We start from the raw sequence: 20,293 nt of genomic DNA, 5'->3' as shown, positions 1-20,293 counted from the left end.
CAGCAAAAACTGACATTAAAAAAAAAAAAGGAAAAGAGGGACTTACTGAAAAATCCTTTTCTGCTGTAAAATGGTGGTGCTACCTCAGTACTAACGTAGGCATTTTCAATTCATGTTGATGTGATAGCTGTATCTGTTAATAGATGCTTCATGAGATTTTTTTCTTGCATAATAGCTCTCTTCAGCTTCAAATCTCTCTGAACTCCGGAGAGCAGTGATAGTGAAAGTGTACAAACCTAGAAAATGAGTTCACAGAACTGGTGGCTCCACCAGGACAATGGAAAACAGCTGTTAAAACTTGAGGTCATGCCTACTAGGAAGTCTGAGGCAAAACTGTTGTCACTTTGGGAGGGGGTGATCACTGTTTAGGGGCGGTGTGTAGGGGGATGTTGATCCATCAGAAGTCAGGTTTCTGCAGCAGTGCTGACTTTGTTTAGGGCAATCGGCCAGTTAACTAAGTTCTATATGCACCGGGTAGTAGGTCCTACTTCTGGTTTCCATCAGATGAAACTCTGATGTTGAGAGGCAGGTGACTAGCTTGAAGAGCTTCCCTGAAGTGAAGATGTGGTCTGAGAGAACCTGACAGGAAAAGTAGCTGAAGACTAAGAACAGAATCTTGTTATCTTAACTCCCTCGCATTTGTTCTAAATCTTTACAAGGTTTTTCCTTCAAACACTGACAAAAGGTTATTCCTTTTCTAAGGGAATTAAAATTAACTATTAAAAGTAGAAGGGAGGAATAAGTCTACAGTCAGTTACCCTCCACTTCTATCTGCCTACATCATGTTCTTAGGATTAGTCTTGAACAGTTTTTCCAAATCAGAAACCTTAATCTTGTCTAAGTCTAAAAGTGCAGTAAGGAGAAGAAAAACCAACCAAACTAACCCTACCTCTTGATTGCTGTTTAGCTCTGGAAGCATCAAATTCTGGCTTTCACTGGTGTAAGTTCAGGTTCAGGCTGAAAATTAACCATAGTACATCTTGACCAGTAATTGTAGTTTAGCCTGATCTCATCAAGAACATTTCTTGGATGGAGACAGTGGTAAACACTTTTCCACATAAGGTTAGAGTGCACTAACAGAATTGGACTGCTCAGAAAACTCGTTAGTAAGTGTTCTCTGTGAAGGGAGAAGAAGGAGGTAAAAGAAGAGCTGATGACACCATCTTTCATGCTACAGACCACTGGTAGTGAACTCCAGGATGCAGATGAGCAACTTAAATTTCCTTCTTGAAGGAACTGATTCCAACCCACAACTTCCACTTAATTTGTAAGGTATGCCAATATTACCTGATAATTGCCTGTGTAGGACTGGGAAACTTGTGGTGGAAAATGCATAAACAGTTCATAAGCTTGAAATCCATTTCCTATTAGCCTTAGGTTAGGAGATCTGTGGATTGGCCACAGATCTGGTTCTAAGGCACCTCAGTCATGAGTTATCTAGGAGGTCAATAGCCTAACACAATTCTGGATTCCACTCTAGAGATGAGACTACAAAAAAAAACCCCAACATCTTAAAAACATACCTATTTTTTCCTGTCTTTGTGCATTTTTGAATGAGGTTTTTTCTCCTACTCAAATGTGTTTATGTAAGCAAGCTATGTATGTATGCTGTGACCAACTGTTAACAAAATCAAATGAAGGAGAAGGTGAAGACTTGAGGAAATCACTCCCTGTTTTAAGTGGTAAACATAGCAGTCTTCTGGATGCTCAGTAAATGGTCATCATTTTTATGTATAAAAATAGTAGAACTGAAAAGGTTGGTAGATGCAGTGGGAAACTTGGCTCTTGAATCCAGGGTGAGCTGGCACCTTTAGAGTGACTCCATGTTCAGCGTGTCTTCCAGTTGAGAACTTCAAAAGCCCACTGGTTTAGGGTTGTACTGAGTATTGTAGGCTGAGTTACAGCAGCATAATGAGGTGGCTGACTGAGTGCTGTTCTCATCTCTGGCACATCTGAGATGAAACAAAGGTATTTTAGTCTAACACATAGCACTTGCTGTTTTATTAGTTTAAGAGAGTGCCAGGAGCAGTTAGGAAAGTTCAGCTGATGAGCAGTGATTTCTGAAACCACTGTAATTTATCATGCAGGATTATCTATACTCCCATTTGTGTCTAATTCTTTCTCTGATGCTGTCGTGGAGGGTGTGTGACTTACACAAAGCAGAGAAAAACTGCTGCTGAGATTGAGTAAAGTTCGTATGTCCAGAGGCAGTAACTTTGGCTTACAGTGAGTTCTGTGGAGTATGTGGAACACGACAAAATGCACATGGACATGCTGTGCTACTGCACTGTTGTTTTTAACTACAACATGAGTAGCAGTATTAATAGGAGAAACTTTGCAGTGAATGAGCATCCTTAGGCACACGGTGAGGCACAACCTGAGCCATGCATGTAACCCACCAACATGCTGGTGCTGTTTTTAAGATGGCATTGAGGAATACAAAACTATTTCTCCCCTACTTGAATTAATTTACTCAAGGCTGACGCTGCTCCAGTTTCCACAGCGTAGCGGTTACAGGCCTGTCCAGAACTGCGTTCCACTCATCTCATTTTCTGTGATGGAACATATTCCAGGAGCAGGAATAGCAACATAGCATACACGTTTCTAGGGGACTTCTTGTTGGGGTTGGCTTGTTCGTTCTTTGTGGCACACCCTTATGTTAAAGGATTTCCTTCCAGTGGATCATGGCTCCATCAAAGCCACATTAAGAACCCACTAAGGATTTAAAAAACAAAAAAACAACAAAGGAAGCTGAAGTGAGGGCTGGAATCATCCCCGTAGTACAGCAGGGCATAACCCCCTTTATAAAACTGCTCCCTATCGTTCTTGCTAACGAAATTATAAACTGCTCGCTTCATTTGCGGCTCGTGCTTCGCAGTCCGAATTCCGTTCCGCCGCCCTGACGAGGCACACGGCGGCGCTTCTCTCCTACGGCAGCCGCCAGGCCGGGGCGCTCTCAGGAGATGGCGGCGGTCGCGCCCCACTGGCGGCGCGCAGCGACCGCTCCCCTTCGGCCGCGTCCTGCCCGGCGGCGCCCCGGGTCCTGAGGAGTGCGCAGCGCCCCGCCGCGGTCCGGCGGCCACCCCACCCGGTGGAGCACGCCCGGAGCGCCGCCTGCCTGGGCTGGGGCAGCGCCGGGCCGCCCGGCTCTTAAAGGAGAACGCGGGAGCCCTCATGGGCGCTCTGCCCTGGCGCTGGGGGGGAGTGGTGTCGCAAAGACCTCAGGAGAGGGGCTCGGAGAGTCCCGTGAGCGCCCTGTAAGGGTCAGTACTGCTGTAGGTGTTTCTTCTCACCTGGTGGCGATTTCCTTCTGTTGAAATGGATCAGGAAGATGTGGTGGGTTTTAAAAGGAAGCTGGGTCTGGGGCTGATTGAACCGTTAGCTTGTTCTTGCTAGTGAGATGTACAAACAGCTTAAACTTGGGCAGAATTTGTATTCCTGTGCACATGAATAAGTCACTGCTTTATCTTCAGCATTCTTAACCTTATCACTAGGAAACAAGCGCTGGCCTGTAACCCAATCCTCCTGCATTTGTGACTTTGTCAACTTCGGTATATTGACACAGCCGTTTCCTTCAGCAGACTTTCTTCCTAATGTAAGAAGGGGTTTTAATACAAGAGTTTGGATGGTTTCCTATTTTAACAGACAGGTGAGCAAGGCCTCAGGAGTTCCTACACCTTACATCCAGGAAAGGGCTAAGAGAGAAGCACGTTTGCTACAAGAATCTGCTGGCATGGCTGCCTCAGCCCAAGGCTCTGAGGAAGCGCACTGCAATCCCTTAGGGCTGAGCTCTAAAAACTAGGAGTTAGAAGGGTTCCCTTCCCTTGACTGTGTGGTAAAATTGCATCTTGCCATTTTGTGTATAGGGTGGCCTTACTGTGCCAGTAAAAACCCAAGGCTTGGTTGTACAAGGAGCAGGTAAAAAGAAAAAGGACCTGTGGTAGTATGGGAAGCCTTGCTGAGGACAATGAGGTCACTGAGATAAGGGGAGGCTTTAATGAGACCTGGAGATAAGTAGTTTCACAGAGAATGTTACTGTGAAGAGGGCCAAGTAAAAGGAATCTGTTTTGAATGTTACTGGACAGAGAAGTCTTCATGCTATTGGAAACTGTTGAAGGCAAAGCAGTTTGGAGATAGGAAGGAGTTTGGTAAGGATGGTTGATTTTTATTTTATACCAGCGTATAAAGCAAGAAGCTTAGAATTAGAGTGATTGAACAGAGGAAGAATATAGGGTTTAGGTGTTCATCTAGGCTGGAAGAATGTTCTGGGCCAGGAAGAAGGGGAAGAACGTGCTTCAGTCATAAAGATAAAATTGGTGTTATTTTCAGCATGAGAGGAGCAGGGAGGAATAAACTGGATGAGGTAACAGTTCAGAGGTAGCTTGAAAAGAGAAGCTTAAAAGGGTTGTAAGTGAGATATTCTATTATATGATAGGATGACAATTTCAGTCAGCTGCAGCATTTGACCTGTCGAGCCAAAATGTATTAAGAACTGAGGACTTCCAGCAACATGAATTTGAATTTTAGTTTTCCTAGCAGCCTAAAATGTGGTTTTTTTTTTAGTATCTTTCATGGGGGTTTCCTTTTCTTCTTTTGGCTGTTTCTTGGGTGAGGTTGCAGGGTTTTATTTTTTTGAGCTTTGCTTTGATTTTTGGTGTGAGCTGTTTTTTGTGTAAATACTTTCTTATTTTGTTGAACCTGAATTATCTAGTTCAGGCAACTTGATGTGCTATTCTTTTAAATCATATGGAGGCACTGAGAGCATAAAGCAGGACCTCTGGTAAAAGACTGTGTTAAAAAGATCTGAAACACTGTAAGCAGTGGAAGATGACAGCTTTCATATTTTCATATTCTCCAGTGGAGATTGTGATGAGCTTTCTACATTTTTAATATGTTGATTTAAAAACTATTGAAGGGAATGAAGTAGGGGGTGAGACTTGACTCAGCTTCCTTGATTAGCACGCCCACTTGGGCAGCAGGCTTAAATGTCTGACATGGTATCATGGTTGTCGGGACTGAAAGGTTGTATAAATCATATAAACCCGATAAGCTCTGAACAGGAGAGTTCTTTCCATGTTTTCTGCATTATCTTTCTCTGCAAAGCAAACTTTCTTTTTACAGGAGGATCAGAAAGATGTTCCATGCTGTTTCTTCTGAAGCTTATCTCTGTTCTAGTACATTCTCCAACCGTTTTCCCCTAGGAAGTTTGCACTTGAGAACCTTCATGACCTTCTTACTAATTGTTTTTCAATGAAGCTGATAGTTTAAAAGCCACTGATTTTGGTTGTTATCTCCATGTAAATGAAAATATCCTACTACCTCCCTTCTGAGTTGACTTTTAAAGGATTCATAAATACGGCAGCCAAAATGTGTTTGCTTACCTACCTCCTCCTCTCCACCCTCACTATTGGCCACTGTTCTTTGCACTATGCGATACAGGCCATCTAACTTCATGATTATTGAGACCAAGGAGGTTTACTTGTTCTCTCTTGGTTTCCATTCAATACAATGGAATGTATTGTTTCCTCGATGACCTTCAGAAAACCAAGTGGACTTTGGTCTGGTGGGGAATACCTTCTGTTCAGGCACCTGTCAGTTTCCATTGATCTGACTTGTGCAAAGCTCAGTGCATGAAACATGGGGGGAAAAAATAGTTCTTCCTTCACCTGAAGAACATTTCTGCCTCTCTTTTCCCTACTTCTTTAATAGAAATACCAAGGTTTTGTGGCACATGTACAAAAGGATAAACAGATATCACCTGGATGCTTGCTAGTATTTTCTTCTACTGTCAGTCCATCGGTTCTTCATTCATACAGTTGCTTTTCGATTGGGAAGCAAAGAAAGGGGCAAAAGGTCTGCCTCACAGCTCTACTACTATGTTGGTTTGTTGCTCCAACTGGGGGAAAGAGGTGGGTGAGAGTATGTCGCATGGGTCTGTTACTCCCTCTGCAGGCAAGAGTATGCTACTCTTCACTGACAGTCACCATAATCTCCATACACTGAGTACTTTTGGGTTTTGAATAGCACTGCTGGGATAAAGTTTCTCCGTTTACAGCAGTACTAGGATCTGTCTCTAGATCTAAATGAGAGTAAGAGTAACAACAAATCAAATTATATAATTCATGAGGTATGCATATGTGTAGCCTACATGAAGTAGGAACCTTTAGGGCAAGCAGCAAAACTGTGTGGCTACTGGTAGAAGAAGTGAATTGCATGAAGGAGGAATGGATGCAGGTTAGTTTATTTATATATATATAAACAAATATTTTATCCTGTGGCCATGTTACCTACACATCAAGACTAAAATATGTATTTGTGACATCCCCAACTATAAGGTGGACATAACAGTAGTTTGCAAACACCTAAGTCTAAGAAAGATGGTGAACTTTAATGCATGTGTTTTAGTGAGGTTAAAAAATAGTCACTCTTCTACGTGCTCGGTGATTACATTGTAGCTTCATTTAGTTTGTAAAATCCTCAGATGGAAACTATACTAAGGGAAGAAGAGTGAGAGAGTAAAATACCATCCATGGTTTTGAAAGGAGTAGGGACTTTTATTGGCTACTGAGCTATTTCCCAGCAGAAGAGCTTTAAATAGTTAGACGTTCAAGAAAAAATATGTAATATTTGTATTCTGTAAACTATTCCTATAAACCAGACATCGATACCATGTTTAAGAAATGAGAAGTGCTTGTGTTAGCTTTTTTTAACAGGATGTTTTGTTTGAAAGGGTCCTCTTGAGATCATACAGTCCAACCTCAGTGCTGAAGCAGGGTTAGCTGAAGCTGGTTGCCCAGGAGCACACCCAGTCAAGTTTTGGAAATTTTTGTAGATGGAGATTCTGCAGCCTCTCTGTGCATCCTGTGCTAGTTTGATCACCCTCACAGGAGGGGAGAAAAAAAGGTGCTTTGTTGTGTTCAGATGGAATTTTCTGTTTTGTTCTTAATTCCTGCCTGTTGCCTCCTATCCAGTCAGTGGGCATTGCTGAGAAGAGTCTGGCTGCTTCCATCTTCATTTGCACCCATCACACTTCTGTACACAGAAGATTCCCCTGAGCCTTCTCTTCTCCACGCTAAACAGCCTTAGCTCTTTCAGTCTCTCCTTGTATGACAGGTGCTCTAGTCCCTTAGTTATCTTTGTGGCCCTGTGTTGGGTTTGCTCCAGTATGTCCATACCTTTGTTATACCAGGGAGCCCAAAACAGGGCACAGTGTTCCATATGCAGCCTCAACTAGTGCTTCCCTCATCCTGCTGACAGTGTTCTTCCTAGTGCAATGCAGGGTACTGTTGGTGGTCTTGACTGCAAGTGCGCATTGCTGACTTGCAGTTAAACTTGTTGTTTGTCGGGACCCCAAGGGCTTCCTTGACAAAGCTGCTTTCCAACTGCTTGGCCCCCAGGGTGTGTTGGTGCCTTGGATTATTCCTCCCTAGATTTAGGACTCTGCATTTCCTCATGAATTTCATGAGATTCCTCCCTGCCCAGTTCTCCAGCCTGTCAAAATAATGCAGAATGGCAGCACAACCATCTGGTGCATCAGCCACTCCTTTTGTTTTTCTGTTCTCTGTGACCTTGTTGAAGGTGCTCTCTGTCTCTTATCCAGGTCATTAATGAAGATGTTAAATAGTATTGGATTCAGTATTGACTCCAGAGGTGCTAGTGATTTGCCTCCAGCTGGCCTTTGTGCTATCAGTTACAGCTCTCTGGGCCTGGTCATTCTACTAGTTTTAAATCCACATCACTTGTTACTCATCTAAACCATACTTTATCTTGCCTATGATGACTTTATGGCAAATGTTATGGGCTGTACTAAAGTTGCAGTAAACAACATCTACTGCTCTGCCTTTGCCCACCAACCCTGTCACCGCACTGTAGAAGGGTGTCAGGTTTGTTAATAACTTTCTCTTCATAAGTCTCTGACTATTCCTGATCACTTTCTTGTCATTCAGACAAAGGAAATGCTTTCCAGGAGGATTTTCTCCATCAGCTTTCCACATACAAAAGTGAAGCTGAGTGGCCTGTAGTTCCCTGGGCTATCTTTCTTGCTCTTGTTGAAGACTGGAGTGATGTTTGCTGTCTTCCAGTTTTCAGGAATTTATCCCAACCTTTCTGGGATGTCCAGCTTAAGAACCTCCTAACCTGGCTGTCTTCCTTGCTCCAAACCTTTACTCTGCTTTCAGGGACCTCGAATTTATAAAGGCTAGTTATACTGGTAGCCATGGAAGGCATTTTGGCTTTCCTTTTCAAGTTTCACATGCTGTTTTATTCAGCACCATGATTGCTGTGGTGTATTACTTGGCTTTAGTCTTGCAGTATTCTCTTCCAAAACTGTCAAACTTCTGTCTTCTTGCAAGGCGGCATTCATAGAATCATTAAGGTTGTAAAAGACCACTAAGATTATCTAGTCTAACTGTCAAACTTTTCCTTGAGGGAGAGAATGAGCTTTTTGGTGTACTCCAGGCCTGAAAATAATTTGAGATAAAATCTCCTTTCTGGACAACTGAGTGTTGTGCAGCTCATGCTTTTAAGAAAGCTTGCAGAATTTTACCTACTGACAGTGTTTTCATCAGCCTCTGAGAGATGCATCTACATGGAATACTTGTTATCCTCTACCAGGAGAAATGGTTGTAATATCTAACAAATATTCTTCTCTAGTCAGACAAAACTTAGAGTAACTCCTCTTTTACAGGACAAGAATGGAAGCATTTTAGTCATGTTTACTAAAATATACCATTGCAGGTGGAAATGACAATTTAGAGCTGTTTCCTAAACTATGATACAGGTGTGAAAATAAGAGGCTTCAAATGAAGGAAGATGTCAGGTATCTCAGCCTTTACATTTGTTTCTATCTTAAAAAGAAACCAGCAACTCCCAGTGTGTATGTGATGACTTTGAGTAAAGGAGTTGAACACACATGCTTTTATCTAAGCTATACAAAGCTTTGATTCTCCTTAGATAGTGAGTGCTCAATTGATATTTTTTTCTCAAGGTTCTCCTTTGCAATCTTCTACTCCCTACCTGCTCAGTTGTGCTGCTTTCCCTTTCTCCAAAAGCCCCACTTCAGTCACTGTAACACTATTTGTTGTCTCTCCTCTTGTTGTGTAACTGCATCCCTCAGCTTTCTTATGTGAAAACATAAGCTGCTTCCCTTCAGTCATCACTTCTTCCCCTTCCTTCCTACTCATGAAGTTTTGTGCTACTCCATGTGAGACTTTTCACTATTATTAGCCTGCTTCTTATGGACAAATAACTTGCATCTTACTGTATACTATGAACTTGAAAACACTGTGTAGTCTTAATGATGCTGAAAAGTTGGGGCTAGAAATGGTATGTTCATCAAACTGTGAGCGGGAGTTGAAGAGACCAGAGTATTCCTAGTACCTCAAAAGGCAAATAACCTCTTCCCCTGTGCTGTTTGGTATGATGGGGAAGTGACAAAGGAAGAAGATACTCCCTAGAGGAGCGACTGCCACGTGACTTCGTGCTCAGCAAGCAGTGGTGACAGCAGGCTGACTTGTGGCCCAAATCCTTCTGCATGCCACTGGGTAAGGGCTGATAACTGAGGACATGCAGCATGGTGAAGCGTAGTTGAATGCCAAGTGAAATTCATCACACCAGGCAGGTAGAGTCCATTAAGAGCTTAATCTCCACATACTCCTCTTCCTTACTGCTTTATTTCCTTTCCCTGGGAACATAAGATTTCAGCACCACCATGTCGTATCTTTCTCAGTTGCCCTTCTATTCTCTTACCCAGTTGAGATATTTTAAAGAGGGTGTAGCTGGTGTTAAACTGCTGAACTCCTGTGCCTTTCTTCATCTTTTTTTGTAAGCTACTGTGTCAAAGAGAGAGAGATGAGCTTGATAGATGCACAGTCCTAGATGGTAGGTAAGCCCCTTGGGATCCTGCCAGCTCTTGAGATCCAGAGCAATCTCAGTATTACTCTAGTGTTTAACACAAAACTAGCTAGTGAACTGAGAAACCAGAATTGATTTCTCTGAGGAATTTGCCACCTTGCTGGTGTAGCAGAAACTCTGCCTCTCAAAGTATGTGTAACAAGGTGTTTAAGAACTTAGACACACTTTCATTTAGCAAACAGCTGTGGCTTAAAATGCTATTGCCTTTTTACTAAACCAAGCTGCAAGGCTTCATACTGAAGCAAATGAAGAGGCCAGTTGCATTGTTTTGCTAGTTGGGGTATGGTATCAGTTTCTCTAGGATGGTAGTGATGTCTTAAACCATGGCAGGTGTTTGCTAATGAGCATGTATGTGCTGAAATCTTCAATAAACCAGTGACTAACTAAAAGTGGAAACAAAATGATAGAGGGAGTTCTTAATCTCAGTCCGATTTAAATTAAACCGTTCTTAAAATGGGGACAAAGCTATTATTGATTTTAATGAACTTAAGTGGAGATGGAAAACAGTGGAAAAAGATCAGCATTGGAGCAGATACTTTATTTTGTTCATACTTTGTAACTAATAGCCCTGAGCCAGGTGCTCCAGTTCCCATTTAACTTAACAGTTCAGGAGATGTTTAGTATTTTGTGTTGCAAAATATAACATTAATTTCTGTGTATTTAGTTTGTAGTAAGTTGTAGTGTGTAAAGGTCAAATTTTCTGGAGAAATTCTTCATCTCAAATATCTGTAGATTTAAGCCTGATAGTTACAGGCTCAAGTGAGTTTTTTGCAAAATGCTCTTAGAGAAAAGGGCACGAAGAGGTACTGTAGTGAATTATGGAAGTGAAAAGCCAACTGCGCTAATGGTAAAAAAGAAGTGACAAGACTTCCTTGGTAAGTCTGAAGAAACATTCCATAGTAGCTGAGTAGCAACTGTATCTCTAGGCCTGTAGTCAGTGCATTTCTGGCCTGCAACTCTAGGGTGATTTATCAGCAAGAGTTTAAGGCTAGCAGCCTTTCAGTATTGTGGTGGTGTGTGTTTGTTTGGTGTAATTGAGAACTATATCACCCTATCTAAGTCATATGCTATACTAGCAGCTGCAACATGTAAGCGCTGTAATTCTTTCAATGGGATTAATGTTCTGAATTTACATTTCAACTAGAAGCAGCTTATGCTGAAATTGTTATAAAATGATGATGGCTAGTTTGGTTAGCAGGATCTGGACAATATTCTGACAAAGCTGCTTGTGGCTTTGCTAAGAGATGCAGAATAGAATGCACTCCTTGGTGCCTACCCACTCTGAGGATGCAAGGCTGTAGTGGAATTCACAGGGACTGGAGAGCATTCCTAATGCCTTGTGTTCTCTGTTTGTTAATGTGCCATAAGCAACTGAAGAGTCAGAAGAGCATGCCCCATGATAGCAGTAGTTCCAAAAAGAACTGGTTTTGTCTAGGTTGCTGTTACTGACTGTGGCCCTTGCGCTGTGTTTCTCATTTAAAAGAGAAAGAAGTTTAAAACTTTAGGGAAGGAGAGCGTGATTGCCTTTTTCAAAAGCTAAAGCCTCTCTGTGGCTTGAGATCCACTGGTTATGCAACTTTACCTCCAACTTTGCTACTGCTTATTATTCGTCCCAAGGTGGTAATCATCAGATTGTAATGACTTTTGATCATTATTTAATGGCCTTTGTGAAACCGGTTGGTGGCCTCGCCAGTAATTAACTTGTCATTATTTATTATTATTACAAATCCAGTACTTAATGTTATGAGTTTACAGAGCATTTGCAAGCGTGGCTGATGTTATCCAGGAGCTGTTATCCTATGGATTTGTTCATCCTGTTGTGTTTGCCTCTTAAACGCTTCAGAGCAAGGAGAAGTTTGTAATTAAGTCTTGTTTACAGGATTGATTCATAGTTACTGCTCAGTGTAGAAATACTGACATCAATTAAAAGAGAAAAGAGGAGGAGCTTAAGCTGTTGCGAATATCCCTCCAAGATGTGTGGGGAGGAGTGCCATTTCAGCAGATGAACAGTACGCTCATTAGATATTGAAGATACAGAGGCTATAGGCAAGTACCTTCTCTGCTCAGTAGGAAATTAATCTGAAGCTGGTAGTGGCATCGAAGAGATCCCGTGTATCTCTCCTTTGATTACCAAGGGACACACAACTTACCTGGTAATAATTTTGGTAAGCTGTACTTTTGAGCAGGCTATGGCCTAATACCACAGTCTGGTTTGGGGCCCAAGAGATGCTTATAATGGCCTCTTTTTTTTTCCCCACTCAGTACACTTTTCTGTTCTTTTTTTTTTCAGCTGACCCCAACAACAGAGTTCTTAGTTTAAAAAAAACAATGTGAGGATGTTGGTTAGTTTTTAGGCTTCTGTTTACTAATCTTTACAAGTATTTGTTACATTATGTGGTGATAGTTTGGATTCTAGATAGCCTGTGAAGGTTTTAAGGACATTACATCATTTATTACTGTGTAAAATGTTATTTACTCAATTTGTTTCATTTTTCTCGTGTGTAAGTGAGGAAAATATTTACTTTGTTCAAAAGTGGTTTGAGGCTGAACTTAATTCATATGTGTAACTAGCTTTGGTGTTTGGAAGGTGCCATACAATCATTACTTATTAATAGCAGGACCTGCAGAAGGAATGCATTATTTATATTATGTTATCTGTGGAAGACTCGCAACTATTTTTTGTGTGTTTGGACTAGAAATGTTCAAAAGTATGGTCAGCCAACATCTTTCTTTTTCCCCACTGTACGACCAAATATATAATGAAAGATTATTTTTTAAAATGGCAGGATACCCTTAGTCATCTTCCTCAGACTGGTGTATGAAAGCATGTCAGTGTTTGTGGGGCGTCTTTGATTCCAGTGTGGCTGGATCCAGTATCTTAAATGGGACGGTATGTAGAGTAGTGTTGTTAACCAGGTGAGGTATGGAGAACAAAGTTGTTTCCATACAGACTATTTCCAGGTGTGGGATTAGAAACTACTTAAAGCTGGAGCATATCAAGCTTCTACCTGATCGTTTGTTCAGCCACTGGGATTTATTTTGCTGGAGGACAGGCTAAAGGCTTGGCACTCTGAACCCTTTATCAAGCTTCTGGGACATTGGTTGGACCCGAGGTCATCTTCAGAGGTTTGGTGCTGCTGTCACTTGCCGGTTCCCATGGCGCTTCCGAAGAGCTGTGTTCCCACAGTGTCATTGCTGCAGCCACCTTAATTCCCCTGAAGGCGGATTCAAATGATGGAGGGAAAAATTAACATACTATAAATGAATGCTGACGCTGTCAGCATTCATTTACGTGAGAAATGCATGAGGGAAAGAGGGTGGGGAGTGATGATGCAGAAAGCGGTGTTTTCTGATGTGCCGTTCTCACAGAGCACCTGAAGAAGGGCTGTTGCAGCAGTGGGTAACAGCACGGGGCTGCTCCTTCCCTTTGTGGAATGGCAGCTCTGCAACCTCCTGCACTGAGAGCGGTGCTCAGGCAGCTGCAGGTCTGGGCCATGCACAGCTGGCCTGGTTCAAAACCCTGCCATTGGTGTTTTGTGAAAGCATGGTAACAAAGAAGGGTTTAGCACTGCAACCCCTCTGAAGTTAGCAAAGTTGCGTTGTTCAAGTCCCAGAGTGTCAAAATTGAGGCTTGTGAGCCAGAGTTGAAATAAATACATAAATAAAGCCTCTGATATTTTTGGTTAATAATGCCCTACAAATCTCCAGAACAGCACAGTGTGGAGAGCTGTAGGCAAATACGGGATTCACTCTTCTGAGGGAATTCTCTCTGTTACAGTTGATCATGAGGCAGTGTAAGGTGGCTGTTGGGATATCAATCAGTTGCATGCATTGGATTAAAATTAATCTCCCTGTGAAGATGAAGTGTTTTAGCTATACTGTGAGATGGCAAACCAACTGTAACCAGCAGGTGTGTGTTTTCTCTCAGAAGCATCACCCCTACGTGTGGTTTTTAGCCTCAGAATGGCACACGTGTTAATGAACATGTGACTCTCCTGTGTGTGTGATCTTCTAAATATCATTTAGGGCTGTTGTTCTTTCCATGTGGAGCAGGGAACTGTGCAGTAAAATGGACAGTGTCATTTGGAGCCTTTCTAATGTGTGGTGACTGAGTGCATGGAGTGACGGCTTACCAGGTGGGCTGCCTATCTGCTGCTCTGCGTTCTCCCCAGCAGTTGTTGATTTAGAAAGTGTTCTGAAGTTGGGATAGACTCTGATGCGAGGAAGTGATGCGTCTGATTGTCAAATGCCAAAATCTCATAGGTACACACACACCACACATGAGAAGAATGCACTCTTTTAGTCTTGCATCATCTGACTCATGATTTTGATTATGTATGCTGCTAAGTTCAAAGTTTTCCCCACACAAAGTGAGAGCTGTACGAAGCAGCCGTGCTTCAGACCGCTTTACTTCAATTGTAGTAACAACTTTCGGAGTTTAAATCATCAACAACCTCTGCGTGAACGACTGCAAACGACTGCAGGTCACAAAGCACGCTTCCCTGGCACCAGGTCCTCCTGTGCTTCAGTCGCACTCAGTCTCTCTTCTATTTTTTCCTCACCTTCATGTCTGTCTTTGAGGTGTGGGGTTTGTGAAGCAATGAAAGTTCTGTGTTGGTTAGTGAAAGCTGCTCTACGGGGCTCAGGACGCTCTTGCTGTTGCTTCAGGATGGAGAGCTTCGTGTGTACCTGCGTTACAGCAGGAAGGTACAGTGCGGGAGCGTAGGTTGCCGTGTGCACGTAGGAGTGCCATGTAGCAGTGAAACCAACCATGAGAGGTGACCTGATCTCTCTCCTTCCCCCCGCCCCCTTCTCCAGGAGCTGTGCTGTCCGTGCCCAGTCTATCTTTCCACTTGCCCAACGCGTCCCACATGCCTGCGGCGTGCACCCCTGCCCTGCCCGGGCCCTCCTGGCCCACGTCGCGCCCTCCCAGGGCTCGCGGCTGTGCATCCTCTTTCTTCCCGCCGCTCCCTCGCGCTGCTCGAGTTCGGTTAAAACGAGCCCTTCTTCCCCTGTGCTCCGTGGAGGGGCGGCGAGCCGAGCCCGGGCGGTGTTGGGGGGGGGGGGGGGGGGGAGGGAGGGGGGTCGGGCGGCAATATTATAGTTGTGCTTTCCTATCACGGGATGACAAAACGCGTTAATTTTTCCAAAAAGCGGGGCTGGCGTTATTTTCTTTCCCACCGGCTCCGCGAGGGCTTTACGGCGCGAACGCCCGAGCCCCTCACACCTCCTTTCCTTCCCCTCCCTCTCTTTCCGCGAGGAGCGAATGGGTGCGGGACCGGGGCAGCGCATCCTCCGCGCGCCCCGCCGGGCACGGGGGCACCTTCCCCTTTGCTCTGCCGCGTGCGCGCGCGTGTGCCCGCCCGCCGGGCTCTGTGTGTGTGTGCGCGTGTCCCCGCTGCCTCCCGCCGCCCGCGGGCGCGCCGCGAGCGCCGCCGCCGCTGCCCTTTGATCCCGCGTTAGTGTCAGTTAGGGGCCGGCGGGCGCAGCCCTCGGCGCTGCCACCGCAGCCCTCGGCCCCGCACGGCGCCCGCCGGGAGCGCGGCCCCGGCCGCCGGGGGACGCGGCGAGCGGGGACAAGCCAGGTGCACGGCCGGCTCGGGGGGAGAGGAGGGAGAAAGGGAGCGCGGGGGGGAGAGAGCCCTTCGCCGCGGCTCCGGGGACGCCGGCTGCAGCCCTCGCTCCCCCGGCGGAGAGGGAAAGCCCGCCCCGGCCGGCGGCTCCCCCGGGGGGCCCGGCTTTGTGCCCGTCCGTGCCCCCCCACCCCCCCTCCCGCTCGTGTTTGATCTCCCGTTAAACAGAGGAGGAGAATGTGAAAAAAGGGGGAAAATGCCCAGGAGGAAGCAGGAGCAGCCCAAGCGCCTCTCTTCACGTAAGTGCCCCCTCTTTTTGCCATTTTCTCCTTCCTCCTCTCCCCGTCTCCTTCCTCTCTGCAGCCGCCTCCGCCGTTTCGCGCATTAGTTTAGGGTTACAGAGGTGAAACTGACAAAGACACAGCCTGGGTTATTCCTCTTTTAGGTCTGAGCTCAGGCAGCCATGTTGGTGATGAACAGCCTTGTGCCCTTTTAATTTTTCCTCTCTCTCTCCTTTCCCCCCTTCTTTCTTCGCGTCCCTCGCCCTTTCCTCCTCCTCCCTCCCCCCGCCCGTGATTGTGCATTTGTGCCGGGGGGTGGGGGGGGCGGCGTGGGGCTCTCTTCGGGGCCGGAGGGAGGGGGTGCCGTTAACGGGGTGGGGAGGGGGGCTCGCACCGGAGGGGAGGGCGGCGAGCGGGGAAGCGGCTGCCGGCGGCTCGCGTGGAACCGGCCGAGAGGTCTGTCCGCGGCTAAAGGTTGCGGCGGGGCCGGGCGGAGTGGGGTGGGGGGGGGTGGTGGGCACGGCCCCCCGGGGCCGGCGGTGGAGGGGGGGGGGGGCGGGGAGGCAACCGCAGCGACCCCGCAGCCGCCCCTACGGGAGCCGGGACCGGCGGGGGGAGGGGGCGGCGGTGAGGCGGCCCGTGGCGGCGAGGTCCCCGCGGAGCTGGGAGAGGCGGCGGCGCGCGCGGGGCTGCCGCTGGCTGCGGCGAAGCGGGGGCTCCGGCGGCGCTGCCCCGGCCGCGAGCAGCAGAGCACAGGGCTAAAGTGCACCCCGCGTGCACGCACACGCTTACATCCCTAACGCGGCTCCCCCTGCCCCGCTGCTCCTCGCTCCCTGCCCCCTCCTTCCTATTTTCTCCCCTCTTTGCAAAACAGTTAACTTTTCTCCCGCTCTCCTCCTTCCCCCCTACCCCCCCCCCCCCCCCCCCACCCGCATTAAGCGCTCGGCAGCTATTGAGGGAGAGACGGAGGGGAGGGGACCTAAAAATACCTTGCCCCTGCCTGGCCCCGGGGGTGCCTCGAGGCGAGCAGGGGGTGGCTGCCGGGGGTCATTTGACCGTCTCCGGCGCATCTGCCCGGAGCGCGCCCTCCGCGCGAGGCCGGGGGCACGGCGGGGCCGAGCATTCGGTCAGCGGGAGTTCAGCGCGGCGGCCCCGGCTTTGCCGCTGCCGGGGGGCGCCGCTGCGGGCGGGGCGCGGTGCGGTTCCGCGCGATAGGGGCAGCGCTGCCCCGAACCCTCCGTTCCGCGGCACGGGGGCCAGGCCGGGGGGCGGCACTCGCAGCCCGGCGAGTATTTCTCTACCCGTTTTCTTTCCGTTGGTTTAAGGAAGGCTCGAGTTGCGCTGTTTATCGATTATTCCTCCCCCCCCCCCCCGCTCCTTCCCCTCATCCCTTTTCTCTCTCCTTTCGCCCCCGTGCAGCCCTGCCGCGCTCCGCCCGCTGCAGTCGGCGGCCCCGTGCGCCGCTGCCCGCGCACGGCGAGGCCGGCACGGGGGCGGCGGCGGCGCCGCCTCTGCAGCGCCCGGCGGGCGGGGGCAGGGGCCAAGCCCGGGAGCGCAAGGCCTCGCCCGGCGGCGCGGGGGCCTCCCGGGGGGAGTGGGCGGTGCGGGGGGGGGGGGGAGGGTGCAGCGCCGCCGCCCGGAGCCCCCCGTGAGCGGGGGCGCGGTGGGGGGAGGAGGGGGATTCCTCGGCCCGGAGGAGCCGGCGGGGCGGGCCCCACGGGCGGCGCGGCGGCTGACCTTGCCCCTGCCCTGCCCCGCGTGGCTGCCCTCTGCCCGCCTCTCGGGCTGACACGCAGCCCGGGCTCCATTTTAGCTCGCGCTGCCGTGCGCTGCCTGCCGGGCTCGGCTCCGGCGCTGCGCTGCCCCCGCCCGCGGGCTGCGCCTCGGGCTCGCCGCGGCCCCGACCTCCTGACCGCCGCGCCAGGAAAAGTCGCGGCCTTCTCCGAGCGAAGGAACAATCGCCTGCATTGTGCGAAACGGGCGCCGTGTTTATTTTGTTTCTTAAATGTACGGCCTCATTTGCGGCTCTTTTGGCTGAATTTTTTAGTTCGATTCACAAGAGGTGTTGGTTTTTTTTTTTTCCCGATGTGTGAAGCATGCTCGCTGCGTCCCACGCTAATGCTACTTCTTAGTGGGTTGTATTTATTTAGCTTTCTCTTACAGCCCGACTGCGTTGAATTAAAAGCTCTCCTTTGACAAAAACATGATAATAACGTGTTGGGTAAATAAGGAAGAATTGTAGGAATACAGATGCAGCCTGCAGCCCTGCGCGTTCAGAGGATGGCCTGCAACCCATTGCGCTCAGTGTGCAAAGGCTATCAGTAGTGGGTTTGGGGCTGAGCTTTTTTTGTAGTGTCTTTTTTTAATGGGCATTCTGTGTAAAATACATATTTTTCCCTGCAATTCCCGAAGGTTTTAACAACGTATTTTTTTTAGGTTGTGTACGCTTTTTGTGTTTAGATGTTAACAAGAGCAATAGGACGGGGGGAGCGTGCCGTGCACATGCAGAAGGAGATGGCTCGTGTTGTGCTGAGCTTCAGCTCTGCCCCAGCATGGGTTTGGCACTGCGCTTCAGCTGTGCCACAGGTTGCTGCTGCTGCAGGAGTGTTCTGTGGTGCGCTCAGTGCCTGCTTTTGGTGCACGTGGTATCCTGCGCCATCTCCTGATAGTTTGGATTCCCTGGTAGTGGTGGCTGGGAAAGCAAATAGACACTGAACAACTTAGTAAGGTGAGAATATAAATAAGCTGACGTGTGGTACTGCGGACTGTACAGGAGTTTGGGTAGAAAGTGGTGTTTTCAGGATCTCCAGGCCTCGTTTCAGTTCTTACAGGCTGTGTGCCCTGACAGGCATCTGAAGGACATGGTACGATAGTATGCAGCTGCTGCCCACTGGGACCCTGATTTTATATGTCTCCATATTAGACACTACTGTCTGTCGGCTTCATTTGATAACTATGGTGAATTTTGAGGTAATTTCCCGAAAGAAGATGGCACCACCAAAACACCTGCTCTGGTAAAGGAATTCTCCCTGTTAAGAGTTTGTGAGAGATGGCCGAGACTATTACAACAGTGTAACTTAGTTTCAAGTGAGTTGCAAGATGCTGACACTTAGGTAGCTGAAGGGGAATGAGAGTTCATTTCATTAGATGCATTAATACTATTTGCTTCAAGGGGCAGAGTTAAGGTTGAGCTCACGGTTACCGGAGTTGTTTACAACACAGTTCAATTTGGAAGGGTCCTTTGGAGGTCATGTGGTCAAGGCCCCTGCTCCCAGCAGGGCATCCCACAGCTTTCCGTTGCGTGGGTGGGCCATAGGAAGCTCCACTGAGAACGTGAATTGCAGCTGGAGCTTCTGCATGCAAAGAAGTGTAATTTTTTGACATGTTAAGTCACAGATGCTAGTGGAAAGCCTTCGCTCGCATTCTAAAATATAAGAGAAAGTGCTTTCTTTTTTAATCTAAGGTATGAGCGAATGAGGTCAGAGCTTCAGGAATTCTTGGATAGACAATGGCTCTTTCGTATCCAAATAAAATACTGGAGCAGCTCACCTCGGCTTGCACTGGGAGAGCTTCATAAGTTAGAAGTTTACTCAGTGCACGCGTGTCTCGTGAGTACTTTTGGATGCACCTAACTCAGACAAATCAATTCATTTTCATTGGAATGCTTGAAGGAACTTTACTTGTTCCTTAGCGTGCATAGGTGGTTTTTTTGTGCTTTTTTTTTCTTTTTTCCCCTTTCAGCTGCTTCGATGCTTAGATCTAAATAAGGGTATGTTTTCTACTCTATGCAGTTAGAATCAGAGTCTTTAAAAATGCATTCATAAATACAGTTTTCCTCTGTTCTTGTTATCCTGATCGCCTTATGTTCTATCCTACCTTCTGCTATTACTTCCTTTTCTCAGCGTTCCTCACCTTACAAACGGGACATGGAAGGGATCAGCCCGAGAAGTAAAAGCTTCGGGAGGTTTTGAGATAGCAAGTAGATGTTCAGGATCTAGATCACCACGTTGCCTCAAGCATAGCAATCAGTGTTCCCTGAGGTTTGGTCCAGTCTCAAAAGCTTGCGCGCAATGCAGTTTGTGAATGAATGCCACCATACCGTTTATGTCAAGCTTGCGTTTGTTTCATCAGACAATTAGGAGCTGTATTCAGTATTTTGAACTACTACGTTTTGAAGGATGAGCTACTACCTCTGTTGGCTCTCTTTTGTTGAAGATGGAGGTACAACACCGATATAATATTAGTATAACTATCAGAAGCTGGCTCTGTGATTGTGAGGGGGCATAACTCTTCTTGCTTTTGTGGTTAAGTTTGGTATTAGATATTCCAGATGCTGCATTGTAGTTTTCAAATGTTTCCATACAAAACAAACAATCAACCCTCAAACACGACGAAACTTTTTATTGTGTGTCTTTTATTACTGGATTGTGTCATCAGAGCGTAAAGAAAATACTGATAATGAGATAAATTAAGAGGGGTTTTAAAGCTTCCTCCTATTTTATTTCTGCAACTTGCTTTATGTGATAC

At 47.1% G+C, this 20,293-nt stretch overlaps 1 protein-coding gene across 3 annotated transcripts in view; it reads left to right on the top strand.

Moving 5' to 3' along the window:
- The window catches only part of ZNF827 (zinc finger protein 827), a 184,825-nt gene that overhangs the window by 59,272 nt on the left and 105,260 nt on the right, over positions 1–20,293 (top strand). Inside the window, exon 1 of one of the 3 annotated variants that reach the window (XM_015276711.4) lies at positions 14,880–15,784. The exons of the other annotated variants lie outside the window; for them this stretch is intronic. Within the exon in view, the coding sequence (XP_015132197.2) occupies positions 15,742–15,784 (43 nt within the window). The 5' untranslated portion in view covers positions 14,880–15,741. Of the gene's footprint in view, positions 1–14,879; positions 15,785–20,293 lie in introns of those variants that run through there. 3 annotated transcript variants of the gene reach the window in all.

Source organism: Gallus gallus, chromosome 4 (assembly GCF_016699485.2).
Source record: "Gallus gallus isolate bGalGal1 chromosome 4, bGalGal1.mat.broiler.GRCg7b, whole genome shotgun sequence".
NCBI classification, from domain to species: domain Eukaryota; kingdom Metazoa; phylum Chordata; class Aves; order Galliformes; family Phasianidae; genus Gallus; species Gallus gallus.
The sequence above is the reverse complement of the archived record's forward strand: the minus strand, read 5'-3'. Positions and strand labels throughout refer to the sequence as shown.